At 38.5% G+C, this 16,284-nt stretch overlaps 3 protein-coding genes across 3 annotated transcripts; all 3 read right to left on the bottom strand.

Annotated features, from left to right (window-relative positions):
• Positions 1-677: 677 nt before the first annotated feature.
• Positions 678-3,622, bottom strand: LOC143324102 (SPRY domain-containing SOCS box protein 4). The gene is made up of 3 exons (XM_076736310.1): positions 3,134-3,622; positions 1,144-1,917; positions 678-1,049 (listed from the first exon to the last, which is right to left on the bottom strand). The coding sequence occupies exons 2-3, from the start codon at positions 1,880-1,882 to the stop codon at positions 919-921; spliced, it is 870 nt and encodes a 289-aa protein (XP_076592425.1). The 5' UTR covers positions 1,883-1,917; positions 3,134-3,622; the 3' UTR covers positions 678-918.
• Positions 3,623-7,817: 4,195 nt separating this feature from the next.
• Positions 7,818-11,546, bottom strand: LOC143324645 (H-2 class II histocompatibility antigen, E-S beta chain-like). Its single transcript, XM_076737331.1, has 5 exons — positions 11,446-11,546; positions 11,030-11,290; positions 8,681-8,962; positions 8,349-8,459; positions 7,818-7,981 (listed from the first exon to the last, which is right to left on the bottom strand). The coding sequence occupies exons 1-5, from the start codon at positions 11,501-11,503 to the stop codon at positions 7,956-7,958; spliced, it is 738 nt and encodes a 245-aa protein (XP_076593446.1). The 5' UTR covers positions 11,504-11,546; the 3' UTR covers positions 7,818-7,955.
• Positions 11,547-13,218: 1,672 nt separating this feature from the next.
• LOC143324969 (H-2 class II histocompatibility antigen, A-U alpha chain-like) lies at positions 13,219-15,090 on the bottom strand. Its single transcript, XM_076737793.1, has 4 exons — positions 15,036-15,090; positions 14,612-14,875; positions 14,238-14,519; positions 13,219-14,131 (listed from the first exon to the last, which is right to left on the bottom strand). The coding sequence occupies exons 1-4, from the start codon at positions 15,088-15,090 to the stop codon at positions 13,995-13,997; spliced, it is 738 nt and encodes a 245-aa protein (XP_076593908.1). The 3' UTR covers positions 13,219-13,994.
• Positions 15,091-16,284: the final 1,194 nt, after the last annotated feature.

Below are 16,284 nucleotides of genomic sequence, written 5' to 3'. Positions count from 1 at the left end.
AGCAAACAGTCATCATGCAGACATCAGAATAGTTCAATATTGTAGCTGGTTGAAGGTGCAGGAAATTTGACTCAAATCTATAAAATGTGGTGCTTGATTGAATGTACTTTACACAACCAATACTGTAACTCTAATTCAAGACTTTCTAATGCTCAACTTTTCCATTGAGATACTGCCTCTCACCGCATATTTTCCACCACTGATAGACTGAGTGTATACTTCTCACCCTCTAAAGCCTGGTCCTTGGGAAAAACATGACAAATACTTTAATTAAAATTTAAAAGAATTTGGCAGTGAAGCAGCTGAGCAAGCAGCCAAGAGCATGAGTCATCTTTGCCTCTAATCGAACTACACAGATGCTCATTTAAAGATACAACTAAATTTAAGCAGTTTGTTATCATTGAGCAATATAGATTAATTCAGGAAGTCACTTCATACAGAGTTTTGTTTGGGAATTATTAATGGGAAAAATAAGCAACTGTATTATGCCATTTAAGACATCATTAAAATTTTTCATGGGAACCTTGGGATCACCGTTTCGCCATAATAATTATTCTCCTCTTTACTAAATGTGATTTATGTTTTCTAAAATGGAGAAAACTGCCCTTATTTTGCTTTCTTCCAACATTTGCAAAAGATTGAAACTGTAAAACAGCAATGATGACAAGGTCAAATTTGAGTGGTATTCATTTATTTTATACACTCTCAGTTTAGTGCCGATCTTTTGAAATTCAACAAGGTTTACAGATATAAATATGAACAAACTATGTTACATTGTGATACATAAAATGAAGAATAAATACAGTAATACATAATTTTTCCATATAAAAAGGAAATGTTCTGAAACTTCTCGATACACTTCAGTGCTTGACAGAATGTTTCCTATTGAGTGTATGTGTGTGCATGTAAACATGCACATCATTGACTAGAAAGCAGGTAGTGATGGAGACGAGGAGGTAGAGGCAGTTTGTCCATTTGATTCTGCCTCTGCTGCCCTAAAAGCTGACGAATTGACAGTCCACACAAAGCCATCAGGGCAGGGGGATCACCTGGGAAGGAGAGAGAGAGGAAAAACCGTTAGTTCATGTGTTTTGTTAGACTCAAGAGGATCGAACCAAATCAGTGTAAAAAGCTGACACCGACGTGTGGCACCGTTCAGGTATCGTAGTCGTATGCTGGCTCCTCCTCTCACACTGCTCACTGCTGGGAACAGCTCCACGCCACAAGGGAGGTCTTTAAAGGCTACACCGAGGAAGCTGCCATCAACAATAAATCCTAGAGTTCCTGCGTCTGCATCCAGGACCAGCAGGATGCGCTCAGGGATGGGGAGAGGTGTTATCTTCGTGTGTGACGAAGTGGAAGACTGTGGCCAAAAATCCCCCCCAGACTCAGAGTGACACCTCTTCCTCTTTTCTGGGTAAAGACCCAGATTCTGTCCAGCATGCCAGAGCTGGTTGGTTTTGAGTTCCCAGCCCCAGGACTGTGAGTCTCCACCCACCAGCACATTGTACCCTGAGGCCTGCAGAGGGCAGTTATGCCTGGAAATGCCCAAGACAGCATGAGTCCCCCTGTGACTGGGGTTCCACAGCACCTCCCAGACATGAAGCCCAGTCTTCATCCCCATCTCCGCCCTCACCCCATCGCTGCTCTGCTCAACAGGTGAGCGTGTCACTTCCTGTTTGCAGGCAGACAGCAAGAAGTGAGGAGAGCGGTGGAGTGAGCTCCAGTGTGAGCGACCGTCTCCTGGAGCGACCGGAGAGGAGTTCAGAGTGACCGCCAGGCGAGAGGAGGTCGGGACAGCTAGCGGAGGGAAAGCTGATGAAGAGGAGGGAGGGCTGTGATCTGCACTGCTGTACAGCCAGACTGACAGTGAGAGACCCATTGGTTCAAACAGTCGTCAGGGTTGTCAGAGAAGAACTGTGGAGAAGACAAAGAACAAAACACGTGTTTACACAGTGAAAAAAACATCAATTCCATATTAAGGAAGCCTGACTTTGAATAGAAATGTATATGTGCAAGTCAGTGCCAGTCAGTTTAGATTTGCGGTAAAAACACATGGAAAAATACTTTGTTCATTAGTTGCTAAATGAATGATATAATTCACCTAGCCGACATTTAAGTCTGATCTTTTATTTTGAAATGAAAAGGGCTGCAACTACTGAGTTTTCATGATTGATGAATTGAAAGTAAGTCAGAGATGTAAAGCAGCGTTTTTATGTTTAGGTGGTGTAGAGTAAGGTTAAAGTCGATTAAAGTAGCAGAAGACGCCACATAAAGTTACGATGAAAAAGGAGAAAGTAAAGCAAGAAGTAAAATTGATTAATGTATAATGTGGACAGGTGGTGTAGAGTAGAATAAGTAGAGGAGAGTAGCAGAGAGCAGAATAACGTAAAGTGGAGTACAGTAAAGTAGAATAGACTAATGGTAGAGGACACAGTAAGGCATAGGAGAGTGGTGTAAAGAAGAGTAGAACAGAATGAGGTAAGGAAGAGTAGAGGAGTAAAGCATCCATACATTCAAAAATACATTTGAGTTAAAGTATGTATTATCAGCAAAATGTACTGTAAATACAAATGTAAATAACATAACAAAATGGTCTGTCAGAGTAATACTGTTACAAATTACAATATTGGTTAATTATCACTGATGCATTAATATTTCAGCAGCATTATAACGTAGTTGAAGTTAATTCTAATGTTCATATGATGGTGGTTTTTAATTGACTGTGTTTACGTTCACTGTTTCACATTGTGTATGCTGATTTTTATGTTTAAGAAATGTGCAAAGTAGCTACAATAACTGCCAGATAAATGAATGAAAGGTACAATATTCTCCTCTGAAATGTAGCACAGTATGAAGCAGCTTAAAAATAAAATACTCAAGTACATCAAAATTGTCTCTGAGCACAGCACTGAAGCAAATGTACTTAATTTTTACCACTGGGTGAAGTAGAATAGAATAAATTAAGATAGAGGCATATAATAATTTAAAAAAAGGTAGAAGAGAGTGAAGTAGCCAATAAATTAAGAGCAATAACAAAAAGTCTCCACGTGCGCAGATTTAAATATGGTTCAGGTTATTTCACCTGTTGGAGCAGGTCAGCAGAACAAAACAGTAAATCTTTAAATCTTACCAGCTGTTTTGTTGATTCCTTCCCTGTGGTCGCTAAACGCTGGATGCTTGCTGACATCCTTGGTCTGTATCTGTGTTTATAACCGCCTCTTATCAAGCATCTCGGGGGTCTTATCGCGGCTCGGTAACGTAAACGCGTCGGGCGCTCCGGTGTTTTGGTTATGGTTTTTGGGACGACCTCCGATACGGGAACAGCACAGTCCAGCACTGCAGACTGACGCCATACAAAGTTGCAGTGACAAGGACGACAGATCTCATGACGTGTTTGTAAACTCATAAACGCTGACAAGATCCTGTAATAAAGATCTAAAGATATGATGGTTCCGACAAAGGTTTCCACTCTAATTTGATATCTTTATCTTGTTCTGTAGTGAATGTAAACATAGATGGCGAAACACAAGAAGAGGATCAAACTCGGGCTTTTATATAACAAAAAGAGAAAGATAAAATAGAAGCCAAAACGACTCATTATTCCAGAGAGCGCATGCGCGTAAAGACGGGCGTAATTGGGGAACTTAAGCCCTGAGCACTGTCTGACAGACGATGTTAACGCACGAGTCCAAACATTTTTAGACAGACTTACACAGTAATGGAAGAAGTATTTAGATATTTTTCTTAAGTAAAAGTAGAAAATACCAGAGTATGAAAATACTCTGTTACGAGTAAATATCCTGCATTCAAATTCTTACTTAAGTGTGTAAGTTTTAGTATCAAACCTTGAAGTGCCAAAAGTAAAAGTTCTCTTTATACAGAATGGCCCATTTGGGAATGATGTCTCTGGGTTATAATTATTGCTGCATTAATATATAAGCACTAGTTGCTGTGGCTAGTTAAGCATTTTAGGGCTGCAGCTAACTGTTTTTTTTTTTTTTTTAATTTGTGTCAGTCTTTGTTGCTTTTGTCTGTCTTTTCTGATTCCCACTCCTGATACCTCTCCCTTCCTGTGTTTTGTGGGAGTATTAAACAAGGCTAGTGTGTCTAATCTGTCCAACCTTGTCAAGGGCTGAAATACAGCAATGTCACTTCTTGTCCGTAAGACATTACTGAGGGCCTACATGCCCATTAATTTAGTGTGGGGGAGCAGAGATGAAAGTGGGTCACAGCATGTTATGTACTGTAGGTATGTACAGATGAAATCAACAGTAATTTTAATATATATATATATATATATATATATATATATATTATTTGGATTTTTATTCTTCAAAAGTGCTGAGGTTTTATCTTCATGAATTGAACGGTCATACATGATTAATGCAGTGATCGTTTTAGATGGGTCAACATGATGAGAATCCCCGCAGGCTTCTCTGACTTTAGGTGTTTGCTCTGTATTTAAATCCAGTAGGACAGATTGATTATTGGAGTTAGTAAATGAAATGTTTCAAACAAACTGGCAGGACAGCTGTTAAATTGAAACTACCTCAACCTACCTATCATGCTGCAAGCACCACCCACCTTGCAACAAGCAAAATACACGTTGTGTATTGTGTGTTTTACAAAGCCTGTTCCATGAAGAGAAATATTAACATAAAAAACAGGTTCCTCAATCAATGCAGGTTTTATGCACATTTGATGTAAGATGCAATTTCCCCTGATATCTAAAACTCATCTGGCTTAAATACATTACATGTGCAAGCAATGGAGCTTTTGCAATGATCTGCAATCCTTCTCTGTTGTACCATAATTGCAGGATTTGTGTTGTAGGTATCTGCAATTTCCTTTGCTTCCTGTGTGTTTCCAGTGAATTTTCTTGTGATATTGTTCAAGAAAAATATTGCCACAGTTGACTGCAACAGGTAAATATTAAACTGACAATTTGTCAGCGTGTGAACAAAGAGAGACTCTGCAAAATAAAGTCAACAGCTGTTATTTCTCTTCGTAGTTTTCTTTGGCAAGTACGGTTGGCATGAATGTTGTACAAACTATTTTACCTGCCAGACTGGATCTTGGCAGGCAGGGCAAAAAGTAACCCAGACTAGAGACTGAAGAAAGCCAAGAAATAACTCTGCTGTCTGCTAGTACAGAAATTACGATCACTGAATTGAATTGAATGTAATACTTAAAGTATAATAGCTTTAAGTGATATAGTTATCTCATTGTCAGTGAAATAGCTTAAAGAAATATTGAGGGCACACAACTTCATCGTCATGAACAATGCTTTTATCTGTCTTTGGTGTGGTCACATAACGTCTTTGTACTAGTTTGAGCAGCAACACAAATAAGCAACGACAACCTCGTCTTGAGCTTTAATGTTACTTATTCACTCTTTTAGTTTTATCATAAAAGCACGACCATTTAAATTAAATAAAACATTATTATTTAAGACTTACCATGCATATAACTGTGATTATTAATTTAGTGCTTTCCTTGTCTGAAGGGATTTATTTTGATATAACTAGGAATAATTATCTGTTACATACAACCATCAAATAACAGCAACACAATTTCTATTGTTCATAGTCAAGAAGAAAACGTAGAAACAACAAAATAAAAATGAAATCATAAAATTGCTTTAGGTTTTATGTCCCTAAAATTAGTAAGATAGATGGCAATGCTGTGGAATCATACATGTTCAGTGCAGTTAAGAAGTTTATCTTCTTATCTATAGTCTATCAGTTTCTCTTCTTGGTGGTGTATCTCTGTTGTTCTTGATAAGTTTTGTGTTTTTCAAGTGGTTGCAGTTGACACACTGGTCCTTTACAGCCTGCCTCAACTGAAATCATTTAGTCATCCCAGTCAAAAACAATGTCAATATGTTTTTAAAACATATTTTATATTACATATTTAATAGTTTTATATTATTAAAAGGAGAAAAAAAAAAAAAGGTCTGTGGAAGAATCAGAAGTGATCTTTTTCTTCTCCGCCAGCTGTTGGTGTTTGATTGACAGCAGCTGGCAGGCTGAGCCCCCTGAGCAGGGGAATGACAAAGTAAACAATCCTGGGCCGAATGTCATTGGCAAACAGTGTGTTGTTTGAATTGGCATTGAAGAATAAGGGCCACATCAGTCTCTTTGACCCAAGTGACATTTGCAGGTATGTTTACATGCTGTTTTAATTTGCTGGGCTGCTAATTGGCTATCTAGCAGGCAAAGTGATGTTAGCAGTGTACTCTTTGTTTAGTCACTTATTCAACAAGCTAAGTTGCAGGACAAGATGTGTTCATTTTTGTAAATTAGATAAAAAAGAGCCTTTTTTTCAGGAAAGCTAATCTGGGTTATTGTTGTGTTGTGCAGTTGTGTCAGTGTGACCCTGCATATGATAGAAGGATGATGTTACTACTTATGATTGTTTGAGTCTTAACACATCAGGTCATTCTTCACAACTGCACTTTAAATTAACCTTTATGCTGCTTATATGTATATATATATATATATATGTACACACACACACACACACACACACACACACACACACATATATATACACACACTTTTTAATATTTCAACCCTGTGCTGAGCCTTGCTGTCTACTGGATGACAATAAAGTTTGTCTGAAGTCTAAAAGTTGTATGTCTCCCTATTGGTTTCAGTTTTTTTCTCAAAGGAGAACATGGGTCAGGTCGTTTACAGAGCAGATATGCATGCTCTAGCGGACCAAAGACAAATAAATTCATTAACATAATAGTGTGTTTGGATGTGTTTGGGAATAGGTTTCTCTGTATTGCTGTGGACCTTGTAATGATCCGGGCCACAACTTTAAGTCCATTAATGAAATACTAGACTAATTGTCCTCAGAGACAGGGTAAATTTTCCTGGTTTATTTTCAGCCTATTTTTGGGCTCTTGCATCATGACTTCAAGTCCCAGTGCAGCATCCTGGATGGTGCATGACTCCATTGATTCACAGATTCCAGTTTATATCAGGTCATGTGATTATTAGATCTTTTTTTTATTTTGTCAACAATAAAATTTCTAAATTGCTGACAAATATATTTACAGCAGTGTACTTGTTAAGCCCCTGTATAGGGGCAGATAGTCATTACAGAGACTACGACACATTGTTGCTCTCATTACAGCTCTGTATTGAATGAATTACATTTTCTTTCTTAACAAAATACATCATAAATTACACTTTAGATTTTAGACAACACATCATCAATGAACGACAAAGGAAATATCTTCCTGCAACAATCAAAATATTTAACCTTGAACTCATGTTACTTTCAATACTTTTAGCTTCAATCTCTATAACAGTTATATTCTTTTTAAAAACAATTACAAATATGCTTTACTGAAATCACAAAATCATGTCATTATACCTTAAATTAACTCCAGTTTCTATACATGAAATAATATTAATGTGAATACATTTAAATATGTCTCTGTTTCTATAATAACAATCCATTTTACTAGATTTACACACTAATCTCCTAACTCTGAAATGACTGTAGTAAGACATCAGCCTTAAACTGTGGACATGAAAAACGGATAGCCTAACTTTGCTCAAAGTAAATTAAGTACTTCTAATAACTTCCACTGCATGTAATTATCACTTACATGAGCTTAATAATACTACAACAACTTCTACATACTGAAGAAAAAGTTTAAGATCATTTGAGTACAAGAGTAGTTTTGTCAAGCCATTTCATGGAAAATAAGATCTCTTAAATGATCAAAAATGTTCTACTGTACAAAAGAAAATTTGAGAAAATATTTTCAAACAAGTTTCCTCAAGCCTCCATTAAAGGTTAACTTAATACAAATCATTCCTGGGAAAACTATACAGCACACCAAGCAAGATTTAAGTAGAGGTATTTTTCCCTTGGAGAAATGAATGATTTCTGTTGTTATTCCACAGTCCAATCATTCACTGGCAGTAGAGATCTTAACTTGTTGGCACCAACACCTGTCCTATAAGAAAAACAAAAAGAAAAACAGTCACACAGTTGATTCAAAATAAGTTCGTGTTGAGAAGTGTTCAAAACTATAGAGGCTACAAAACTACATGTACTACATAAACTGATGGACTGGAAATAATCGCTGGTGGTGTTGACATTGATGCTCCATGATTTGAAGGATAATGAAACAATAAATGTATTCTGACGGAAGTGCAATGATGCAGGGACTCCCAACTGTACAATGGAACAGCTTTCTTCAGCTGGTGACACATAATGCAGCAAAACCAGAGAGTCCTGTTTGTGTCTTTGTAGTCTTTAAATTAGGTTTATTTATCTCTACACACTGGACATCTAAAGAATTTTTTCATCCTGTCTCTTACCAGTAGTGTCCTTTTTGTAGCAAGTCACCCCGGCACCAAAAAACACTAGACCCAGCAGCAGTCCTGCAGTGCCAACAGCAATCCTGTTCATCTTGGACCCAAGTGTGGGGTCTAAAAACACATTTATCACAAACACTAGATTTACATCATGCGCTTAAATAATTATTAGAAGTCTTCTGTCATAATTCCATTCAAATGAACATTTCTTCAAGTAAAAGTGGTATGTTTTTATTGATGGCGACATAAATAGATACAAGAGCAATTTTGTCTTGGTAGCATTGAACTTAATCCAGTCTAACCTGTCACACCTCACACCTCCGTCACCCTCTTACCCCACTCATAAAGCTTGGGCTGTGTGAAGCTGGCATGCTCCACCATACAACTGATTTTCTCTCCTGGTATGGGTGTAAACTCCAGATAGGAGTGGATCTGGTAGAGCCATTTCCCATTGGACAGTTCATCAGTGGATGTCACGTCAGATGTCACTTCCTGGCCGTTCCTCAGCCAGGTCACTCGGATTTGTTTAGGATAGAAGTTGTACACGCTGCAGACAAGCATGCTTCGATGTTTGCTGCCCACCGCCTCAGCTGACGTCACTGTGACAGAGGGCTCAGCTTGGGGGAAAGAGTCCATACACAAAACGAGTCAACATTAAATTATAGATCTTTGGTGACACTTCGCTAAGCCCCTCCTCCAAATAGCAATTGTCCAGCTTTGTAGCTGTAACTAGGCACTGGCAGGCCTGTCGAGCTTTGTGTTTCTCTACATGATGCAGCCTGCCTGAGGCTCTAAGAAGAGTGATGCTCTGTCACTCAAGAGTTTTGTAGGGTCGCTTTTGTAGCCTTTCCAAAGCCTAGAATGCAAGAGGAAGCATGAGGAATGGATTAAACTTTGTCTTTATCTGCTCTAATGTAATTTGTAATGTGTATGTCAGGTTAAGAAGCATTACGTTCGAAGACAATGGCCATGTTGCTGATCTATGTTTTTTGTGGGTTTACAGGTTACATTAGAAAAACTCCCGTTCAGGACCGATACATCCACTGTTTGTAGATATGTCAATCTGTGAGCCAAGATGCATTTATATCAGAATTTAGAATAACGATAGTTAGCCTGCTTTGGTTTGCTTTTGTGAGGAATTGAAGCACTGGTGTTTCAAAAATTACTGCGAATTACGATGGTATATCTGCCAGCGTTGTCACCGTAAACCGTGCGTGGTGAGAATGGTAGGCTACACAGGCATAGCAACAGAAACCAAAGAGGGCGGGGCTTAGCGAAGGGTTAATTATCATCCACCAATAATGCTGAGAGTTTCTGTAACATTTGAGATTACAGCCTGCAAATTACAGTGTAACTATTTTGTACCTATGGCATACCAATTAAATGACCTACTTACTGGATACCAATGGGAAGAAGACAGGAAGAAGTGCAAGGAATGAATGAATAATGAACAAATAGAGAAACCTATGGGCACAGTTTAATTTTGTACACTTTACATTTCATATAACTGAGTCAAAAAACCTTTAGTATTTATGTTAATATTACAGTAACTATAATAAAACTAGAATAGTTACAGAAATTTTCTTTGGTGTCCTTTAAAGTGGCTCTAATGGATATTTTTATAATAACAATGTACCAGCAGTCCCTCATGCAGCGAACCTATAGATAATTATCACCTGAATCTGCAGCTCTCTTTGGCTTTACAGAGTTTTATAATGAGTTTCAGTTCAGTGTTTAGCTGTCTAGCCTTCAACTTAACTGTTTTGGTTCACTCCCACCACTCCTATAGCATATTTCTGTGCAGCAAGCAACTGTTTTCAGTGATAAATATCTAAAAAACCCATTTACACTAACTGCTCTGGACTAAACAGCAGGCAGACAAAGTTAGGGACTAGCTGGTGAATAAAGAGGAGCATTTAGCAGATAAAGAGCCTGATATTATTCCCCTCGGGAGTTGACGAAACCAAAACCAGAGCTAAAACAGAGTGAATATTGGACTTTCATTCACCACATGGCCAGAATTATGACTCCAAATGAATGATAATATTGCTCCGTAACTGTTGAACATGTAAATAAATAACTGTTTGCCAACAAGTTCATCATATCAACTTAAAAGATGATAATATGCCAATGTGGTGTTCAGAATTTGTTTTTGTTGACCCCAAGTGTCCAAAAAAAAAAAAAAAAAATCAGTAAAAAATAATAATAAAAATAGAAATGGCAAATGTCAGAGAAAACCTTCAGGGTTTGCTACTTTCAGAGAGTGTTGCATTCTAGCTATGAGACTGCAGGCTGTGTTAATGGCAATTGTAGAGCTAGTTTGGCTAAGCTATCTCTGCCATGGATGTATGTTTGGAGTGGTTTCAGTACTGATGGACTGAGTGTGTGCAGGAATTACCCCTAAACTCTGTTGCCAATGAAGAATAAATATGAGGGAATAGACGGCAGAGGCCTTTAACTTTGATTCAGAGTGACTAATCTTCCAACAAACAAACAACACACGCCCTAACTACACTGCAAGTAGAATAATAATGGAACTTCCTCACACTTACTTCACTTGTACTTACTTGTTCGTCCTGCTATAGGTACCCAGTAAGTATTGTATCGATACATATACTTAATAACTACAGTGTAACTTGCAGGCTATAATCTGAAGCCTTAACAACTGTGGTCACCATAATCACCTGGCTTTGAAAAGTCATCAACCATCGATGACAAATGGGTTTTGCACATCTCCTCATTCTTTTTTTCTTGTGTCAAAAAAGCATGGTTTTTGTTGAGGTCATCTGCAATTTCTTTTGTTTGGCGTGTGTAGCCGGTGTATTTTCCCAAAGTGCTGTTGTATTGCAACAGAAGAACCTTATTAAAGTAGACCTGCTCCAGATAAACGATGTTGTCAGAGGAAATGAACTGGCAACAAAGTAAACCGTAACCAAAGAGAGCACCTGTAACAGAAAGCCAACAAGTCTTAGACGAAGTTGAAAGATGCATTGTCTTGCCCATAATCTATTCGCAAACACTCTGTCTGGCTTGTCAATGTGCTGTTTTGAATAGCAACACAATTAAAAAATAAAAAAATTTTAATTTTAATGTTACTTACCTGCTCTTGAAAAGAATAGGAGCAGACACAGCAGTGGAAAGAAGCTACAAACACCCATGGCTACAAAAGAGAAAAGGCAAGTTAAAGACTGAAAATAAACTAATCTTGCTATGAGAGCATGAGGAAGTGAAGCAGCAGACTGCCAGACAGGCTGGACTCATGTTCCATTAATTAACTGGGTTGGCCTTGTGGTTACAAGCAGGTCTGGCAACAAAATCCTGTAGGGTGGCATGGTGGCACGGTGGCAACACTGTCGCCTCAACAAAATCCTGTAGGAGGGCCTTTCTGTGTGGAGTTTGCATGTTCTCCCCGTGTTCACCTGGGGTATCCTCCGTTAAAAATATACCCCCACTAAAAACATGCAAGAAGATCACCACCTGACCAATGGTGACAGGCGAAGATGGGTCCCTGGGCGCCGGTCTGGCTGCCCACCGCTCCTGGTCTGCCGCGGAGGAGGGACGACCAGGATGGGTTAAAGGCTGAAGTCAAATTTCACCTCGTGTGCAGTGTTCGCATGTGTGTGACAAATAAAGGGGAATGTCTCCCCCCTTCTTCTTCTTCTTCTGTAACTCATCATCTACACTCGTCCCTGTCACCACTGGTGCCCGTTTATGCATTTTTAGATTTATTTATAGTATACTTGTTGGAAACACAAGATGGCATCTGTTAGGTTGTGCTGTTCCCTTAGATTATGAAATGAAGCCATTTTGCTTTCACTGATTAAATCTCCCAGACACTTAATGTTAGAACTCTGCCACCTGGCAATGCCTCCTGCTGAAAATAACAAATTACACCAAAGAGGGCAAGATGGGAGAGAAGTTCCCATAATTATGAGCATTTCATCGAGTAATTTAGCAATTCTATGAGATAGACTAAAAATTGGATTATCAAATTCTGCAGGAGGATTTGGATAAACCCGAAAGTGACCAAAGATAGCTGTACGCTGTCGTTAAGATTAGCACTAATTTGTTCCTCGAGTCATTCCCAACTACCTATTAAATCAACGGTTACCATAATGATAGCATATCTGGCGCTACAAGAAGAATAATAGTGGTAAATGTCTGGCACTGCCATGCCACTCTTATGTCTTTGCATTCCAAGTTTCTTCAGGCTTTTTTCAGGTTTCTTCTTACACCACAGGAAGGATGAGAACAAAGATTTTAACCGCTTGAATCATCTTGAGGTAAACTGCAAGGGTAAGGCTGACATGATGAATGACAGTTCTTGGGAGAATATTCATCTTCAGCACCTCAGCCCTCCCCCACAGACACAACGGTAAAGAAGACCATCTCTATATGTCATCTCTTATATTGCTCAGTAAACCCGGGGCATTCAGCGCATAGATTTGGGAAAAAATTACAATACCCAAGCATTTAATTCCATTTGGTTTCCAAATCAGTGGTGCATTGCATTGGTATTGCCTCCAGTTACTCCAGTTTACATTGTATAAAAAAAGTACTTAATGCATTTATAAGCCTGACCACTGATGGAATGGGCTGCATAGGATTGCTTGATATTAATAAAATGTTGTCTGCGTATAAACTAGATTTAAAGTTATGACCTCCTGTTTCAATGCCCTCTGTTTTTTGGTTGCTACGCATGGCACATGCCAGAGGTTCCAAGGCTAAAACAGAGTAATGGTGAGACTGGAGAACAGCGAATAAGACGAAAGGGTTAAGGTAAGATACCATTAGATTTCAGATAAGACATGGCACCATTATATAATGATTTAAGCCATTTTATTTTGTTTGATTAGTATCCATTATTGAAGCGTTCTTTTTCATGTATTCTCTTGTACTTTGCATTTCATTACAGGAGATATACATCATACATGTACACATCTATCATTTTTATTATTAACTGTCTTCTGCAAAAACGCTTTTAATAAACCACTTTCCCTCTCAAATTTAAAACCACTGCTCATCAAACCATATTGCAGGCCAGTGTAACTGTGGCTAGAAGCCCAGAAGCTGCAGGTGCAAATCACTTGTTGTAGTTTCTTACAATGCTATGGTTCAATTTCCATTCCTGTTTTAAATGACCAGTGTGTAGGATTTGGGAGGGTTTTTAACGTGCTACCTCACCACCAGATGCCCCTAAATCCTACACACTGGTCATTTGAGTAGGTTAAGAGCAGTGCAAGTGAAGAAAAATCAGTGAACTCAGTAATTTGAAGTTAGCTAACATTAGCCACCATAATAATCAAGCTGTAGCAGCATAATTTCTTCTTTCAAAAGTTACATATAGTATTGCTTTAAAGCTGAATATAATCTGGCATATGTGATGTGTATTAACGTATGGCTGCATCTGCATTACATGTTGAAACACGGCTGATGAACTGTTTTTTGTGTATTTCTTCTTTGTGTGTGGTGAGGTAATACTTTCTTTACAAATGTGTTTGAACATTGTCAATTTTCCACACTCACTCTCGTCATTGAATTTGTTGTTGAATGAGCCATAAATAGAAATGCCTACTACAGGCCTGGTATTCATTGATTCATCAAAATGTCATGTATGTCATCATTATCAAGATCAATGTCATGTATAATCTATCTATTCAGAATTGGTTGTCTGTGGTGTCTCTTAACCATTAAAAATGTTCCGGCTGCAACTCCCAGCAAGCCCAGAGTCAGGCCCACTCCGCAGAAAATATCGAGTCCAAGACTGGGATGACTCAATTCAGGTTCTGTGTAGGAACATAAGATGATATGCATCATTACAGACACAAGGAAATATTTTACAACAAATATTGTATATTATTTTTAAGTGCCTTCATTAGATAAAACAATCACCCCAGATCCTTGTTGTAGGACTCTTCAGGGCTGAGTGCTCGACAGTGCAGCTGTAAATGTCCCCCTCTCTTGGTGTGAATGCCAGGGTAGAGAGCTGGTGGAAGGTTTGATCATTATTGGGATAGTATCGACTGAGTGACACCCCCTCCGACACCGGAAGACCATTTCTGGTCCAGCTGACTCTGATGTCAGGTGGGTAGAAATGGTTCACAAAACAGATGAGGCTGTTTTCAACTCCAAACTGAACTTCTTCTGCAGGGTAGAGGATGCTCATAGGGGGGTCTTCAGTGGATGAAAAGACAATTAAAAAGCCTCATCAACATTTTATCAAGCTTATCACTATGGAGATGATTGATGATGTTTAGGGTTCTTACCTCTTTCTTCTGGTGGATTTTTCTCCATTGCTTTGGATATTGTTAGAACTGCTGAACACGTGGTTTTGCCTCTCTGAGCATTTTCATATACATGAAATCTGTCTATTTTCTCTCTCAGGTCATTCACATAATATCTGGGCACAGTGTATACTAGCTCATGTCTTTCAAAATCCACATAAAAAATCTCCTCAGCATCATATTCAAGTTGTGCTTCAGTTGTCCCATTTTCGAAGCACCCCAAAATGTAGACCAATTCATGAGGAACTAAAAAACAAGACAATGGAAATAAGGAAAAGTATTGATAAATTGTTAGAAACCTATAATGACATATAGCAAGAGAAACTTGAGAAACTCTCCAATGAAAAGCATTTCATAAGTGTTCATCCCACTAGAACAAAGTAGTAACTTTTAACCTCATTCTTACTTTGTGAAAAGGCACAGGAGATGTTGAGTATCAGAATTAGCAGAGAAGAGCGCATAATGTCTTGGCTGGTATCGTCGTTGTTGGAGGCTCAGTCTTTCACCTCTTTCGCCAGTCTGAACTGAACACATAATCACATGGACACATCATGCAAATCAAAGTCACTGAAGGAAGTTAGGTGATCTGTCCTTGCGGAATTATCATGAAGCCATGCTGACATAAAAATAAATTATCAGCAGCACTGAACTATTTGACCACAGCTTCCTTGTTGTGCAAATGTTGAGAGGAGCACAGCAGCCCAACCTGTTTTGCAGTAGAGAGATTCTCTAAATTTGCCAGCAGTTCAATCCACAACATGAACAATATGAAAAGACTTGACATATACTGACCAAGTAAAACATGTGAAAGACTTCTTCAGTTATAGACACACAGCGCTTGCTGCAGTGCTTCCTAACATCACCTTTTAAATTTCAGAACAATTTCATCTAAATTTAATCTAAGATGTGTGTTTACAATAATATAATGAAAAGGTACAAATATGCAACCTAACAGAGTAACTTGCATAAGAACAGGTAACGTGATAATACACTTACTTTTTCCTTCAGTTTTTCCCCTTAATTTTCTAAGAAATTCCCCGTGTGAGGCTGCAGGTGGCGCTGTACGTCCGTAGATGTGAGCAAGTTAAGACAGGCTGCCTGTTGTGCAGCTACAGACACATGAACGTTACACGGCTTTCGGAAGCGGTGATGAAACAAGGCAGTATCATAACAAATGAATCTGCTATCGTTAATAAATGCGGTTTGTTCTTTTCAAATTAACTTTTCATTTTCAAACCCATTTCAGACCTTGTAAAGATAAGTGCTTCTGATTTTACATGAGAGAAACTTATGTGTCTTTTACATGTTACATTAAACCATGGTTGGTTTCTATGATAATAGTAATAATAAGGTGACTTACACATTTTTTTTAATGTGGAAGTCACCTGAACACTATAAGAGGAGTACTGGGCTGCAGCAACTGCAGTTGGTGTTGCAGGATTGATGGGCCCTTGTGCACTTACCTTAATAAACAAACAAACAAAAAAAAATTATCATCAGTTTTTCTCAGCAGTTATATCATTATAATTATTATCCTTGAGATCTAGCAAGGATAACATGCATTTCCCTCCTCATTAAACCCCACCACAGATCCTTGTAGGCCTCTGCAAGACTGAGTGCCCCACAGTGCACATGTAAATGTCGCCCTCTCTTGG

Source organism: Chaetodon auriga, chromosome 8 (genome assembly GCF_051107435.1).
Source record: "Chaetodon auriga isolate fChaAug3 chromosome 8, fChaAug3.hap1, whole genome shotgun sequence".
NCBI lineage: Eukaryota > Metazoa > Chordata > Actinopteri > Chaetodontiformes > Chaetodontidae > Chaetodon > Chaetodon auriga.
Note: the sequence above shows the minus strand (reverse complement) of the source record. Positions and strands in the feature narration are given on the sequence as shown.

What these genes read in the sequence shown, in the direction of transcription:
- LOC143324645 (XM_076737331.1), bottom strand. Translation starts at nt 11,503, where the DNA reads ATGGGTGTTTGTAGCTTCTTTCCACTGCTGTGTCTGCTCCTATTCTTT. An exon ending in TGATGACTTTTCAAAGCCAG is followed by an intron (nt 8,963 to 11,029) that starts GTGATTATGGTG and finishes CTTTCCCCCAAG; the next exon opens with CTGAGCCCTCTGTCACAGTG. An exon ending in GCCCAAGCTTTATGAGTGGG is followed by an intron (nt 8,460 to 8,680) that starts GTAAGAGGGTGA and finishes ATGTGTTTTTAG; the next exon opens with ACCCCACACTTGGGTCCAAG.
- LOC143324969 (XM_076737793.1), bottom strand. Translation starts at nt 15,090, where the DNA reads ATGCGCTCTTCTCTGCTAATTCTGATACTCAACATCTCCTGTGCCTTT. An exon ending in AAATCCACCAGAAGAAAGAG is followed by an intron (nt 14,520 to 14,611) that starts GTAAGAACCCTA and finishes CATCCACTGAAG; the next exon opens with ACCCCCCTATGAGCATCCTC. An exon ending in TCCTACAACAAGGATCTGGG is followed by an intron (nt 14,132 to 14,237) that starts GTGATTGTTTTA and finishes GTTCCTACACAG; the next exon opens with AACCTGAATTGAGTCATCCC.
- LOC143324102 (XM_076736310.1), bottom strand. Translation starts at nt 1,882, where the DNA reads ATGGGTCTCTCACTGTCAGTCTGGCTGTACAGCAGTGCAGATCACAGC. An exon ending in ATACCTGAACGGTGCCACAC is followed by an intron (nt 1,050 to 1,143) that starts GTCGGTGTCAGC and finishes TCTCCTTCCCAG; the next exon opens with GTGATCCCCCTGCCCTGATG.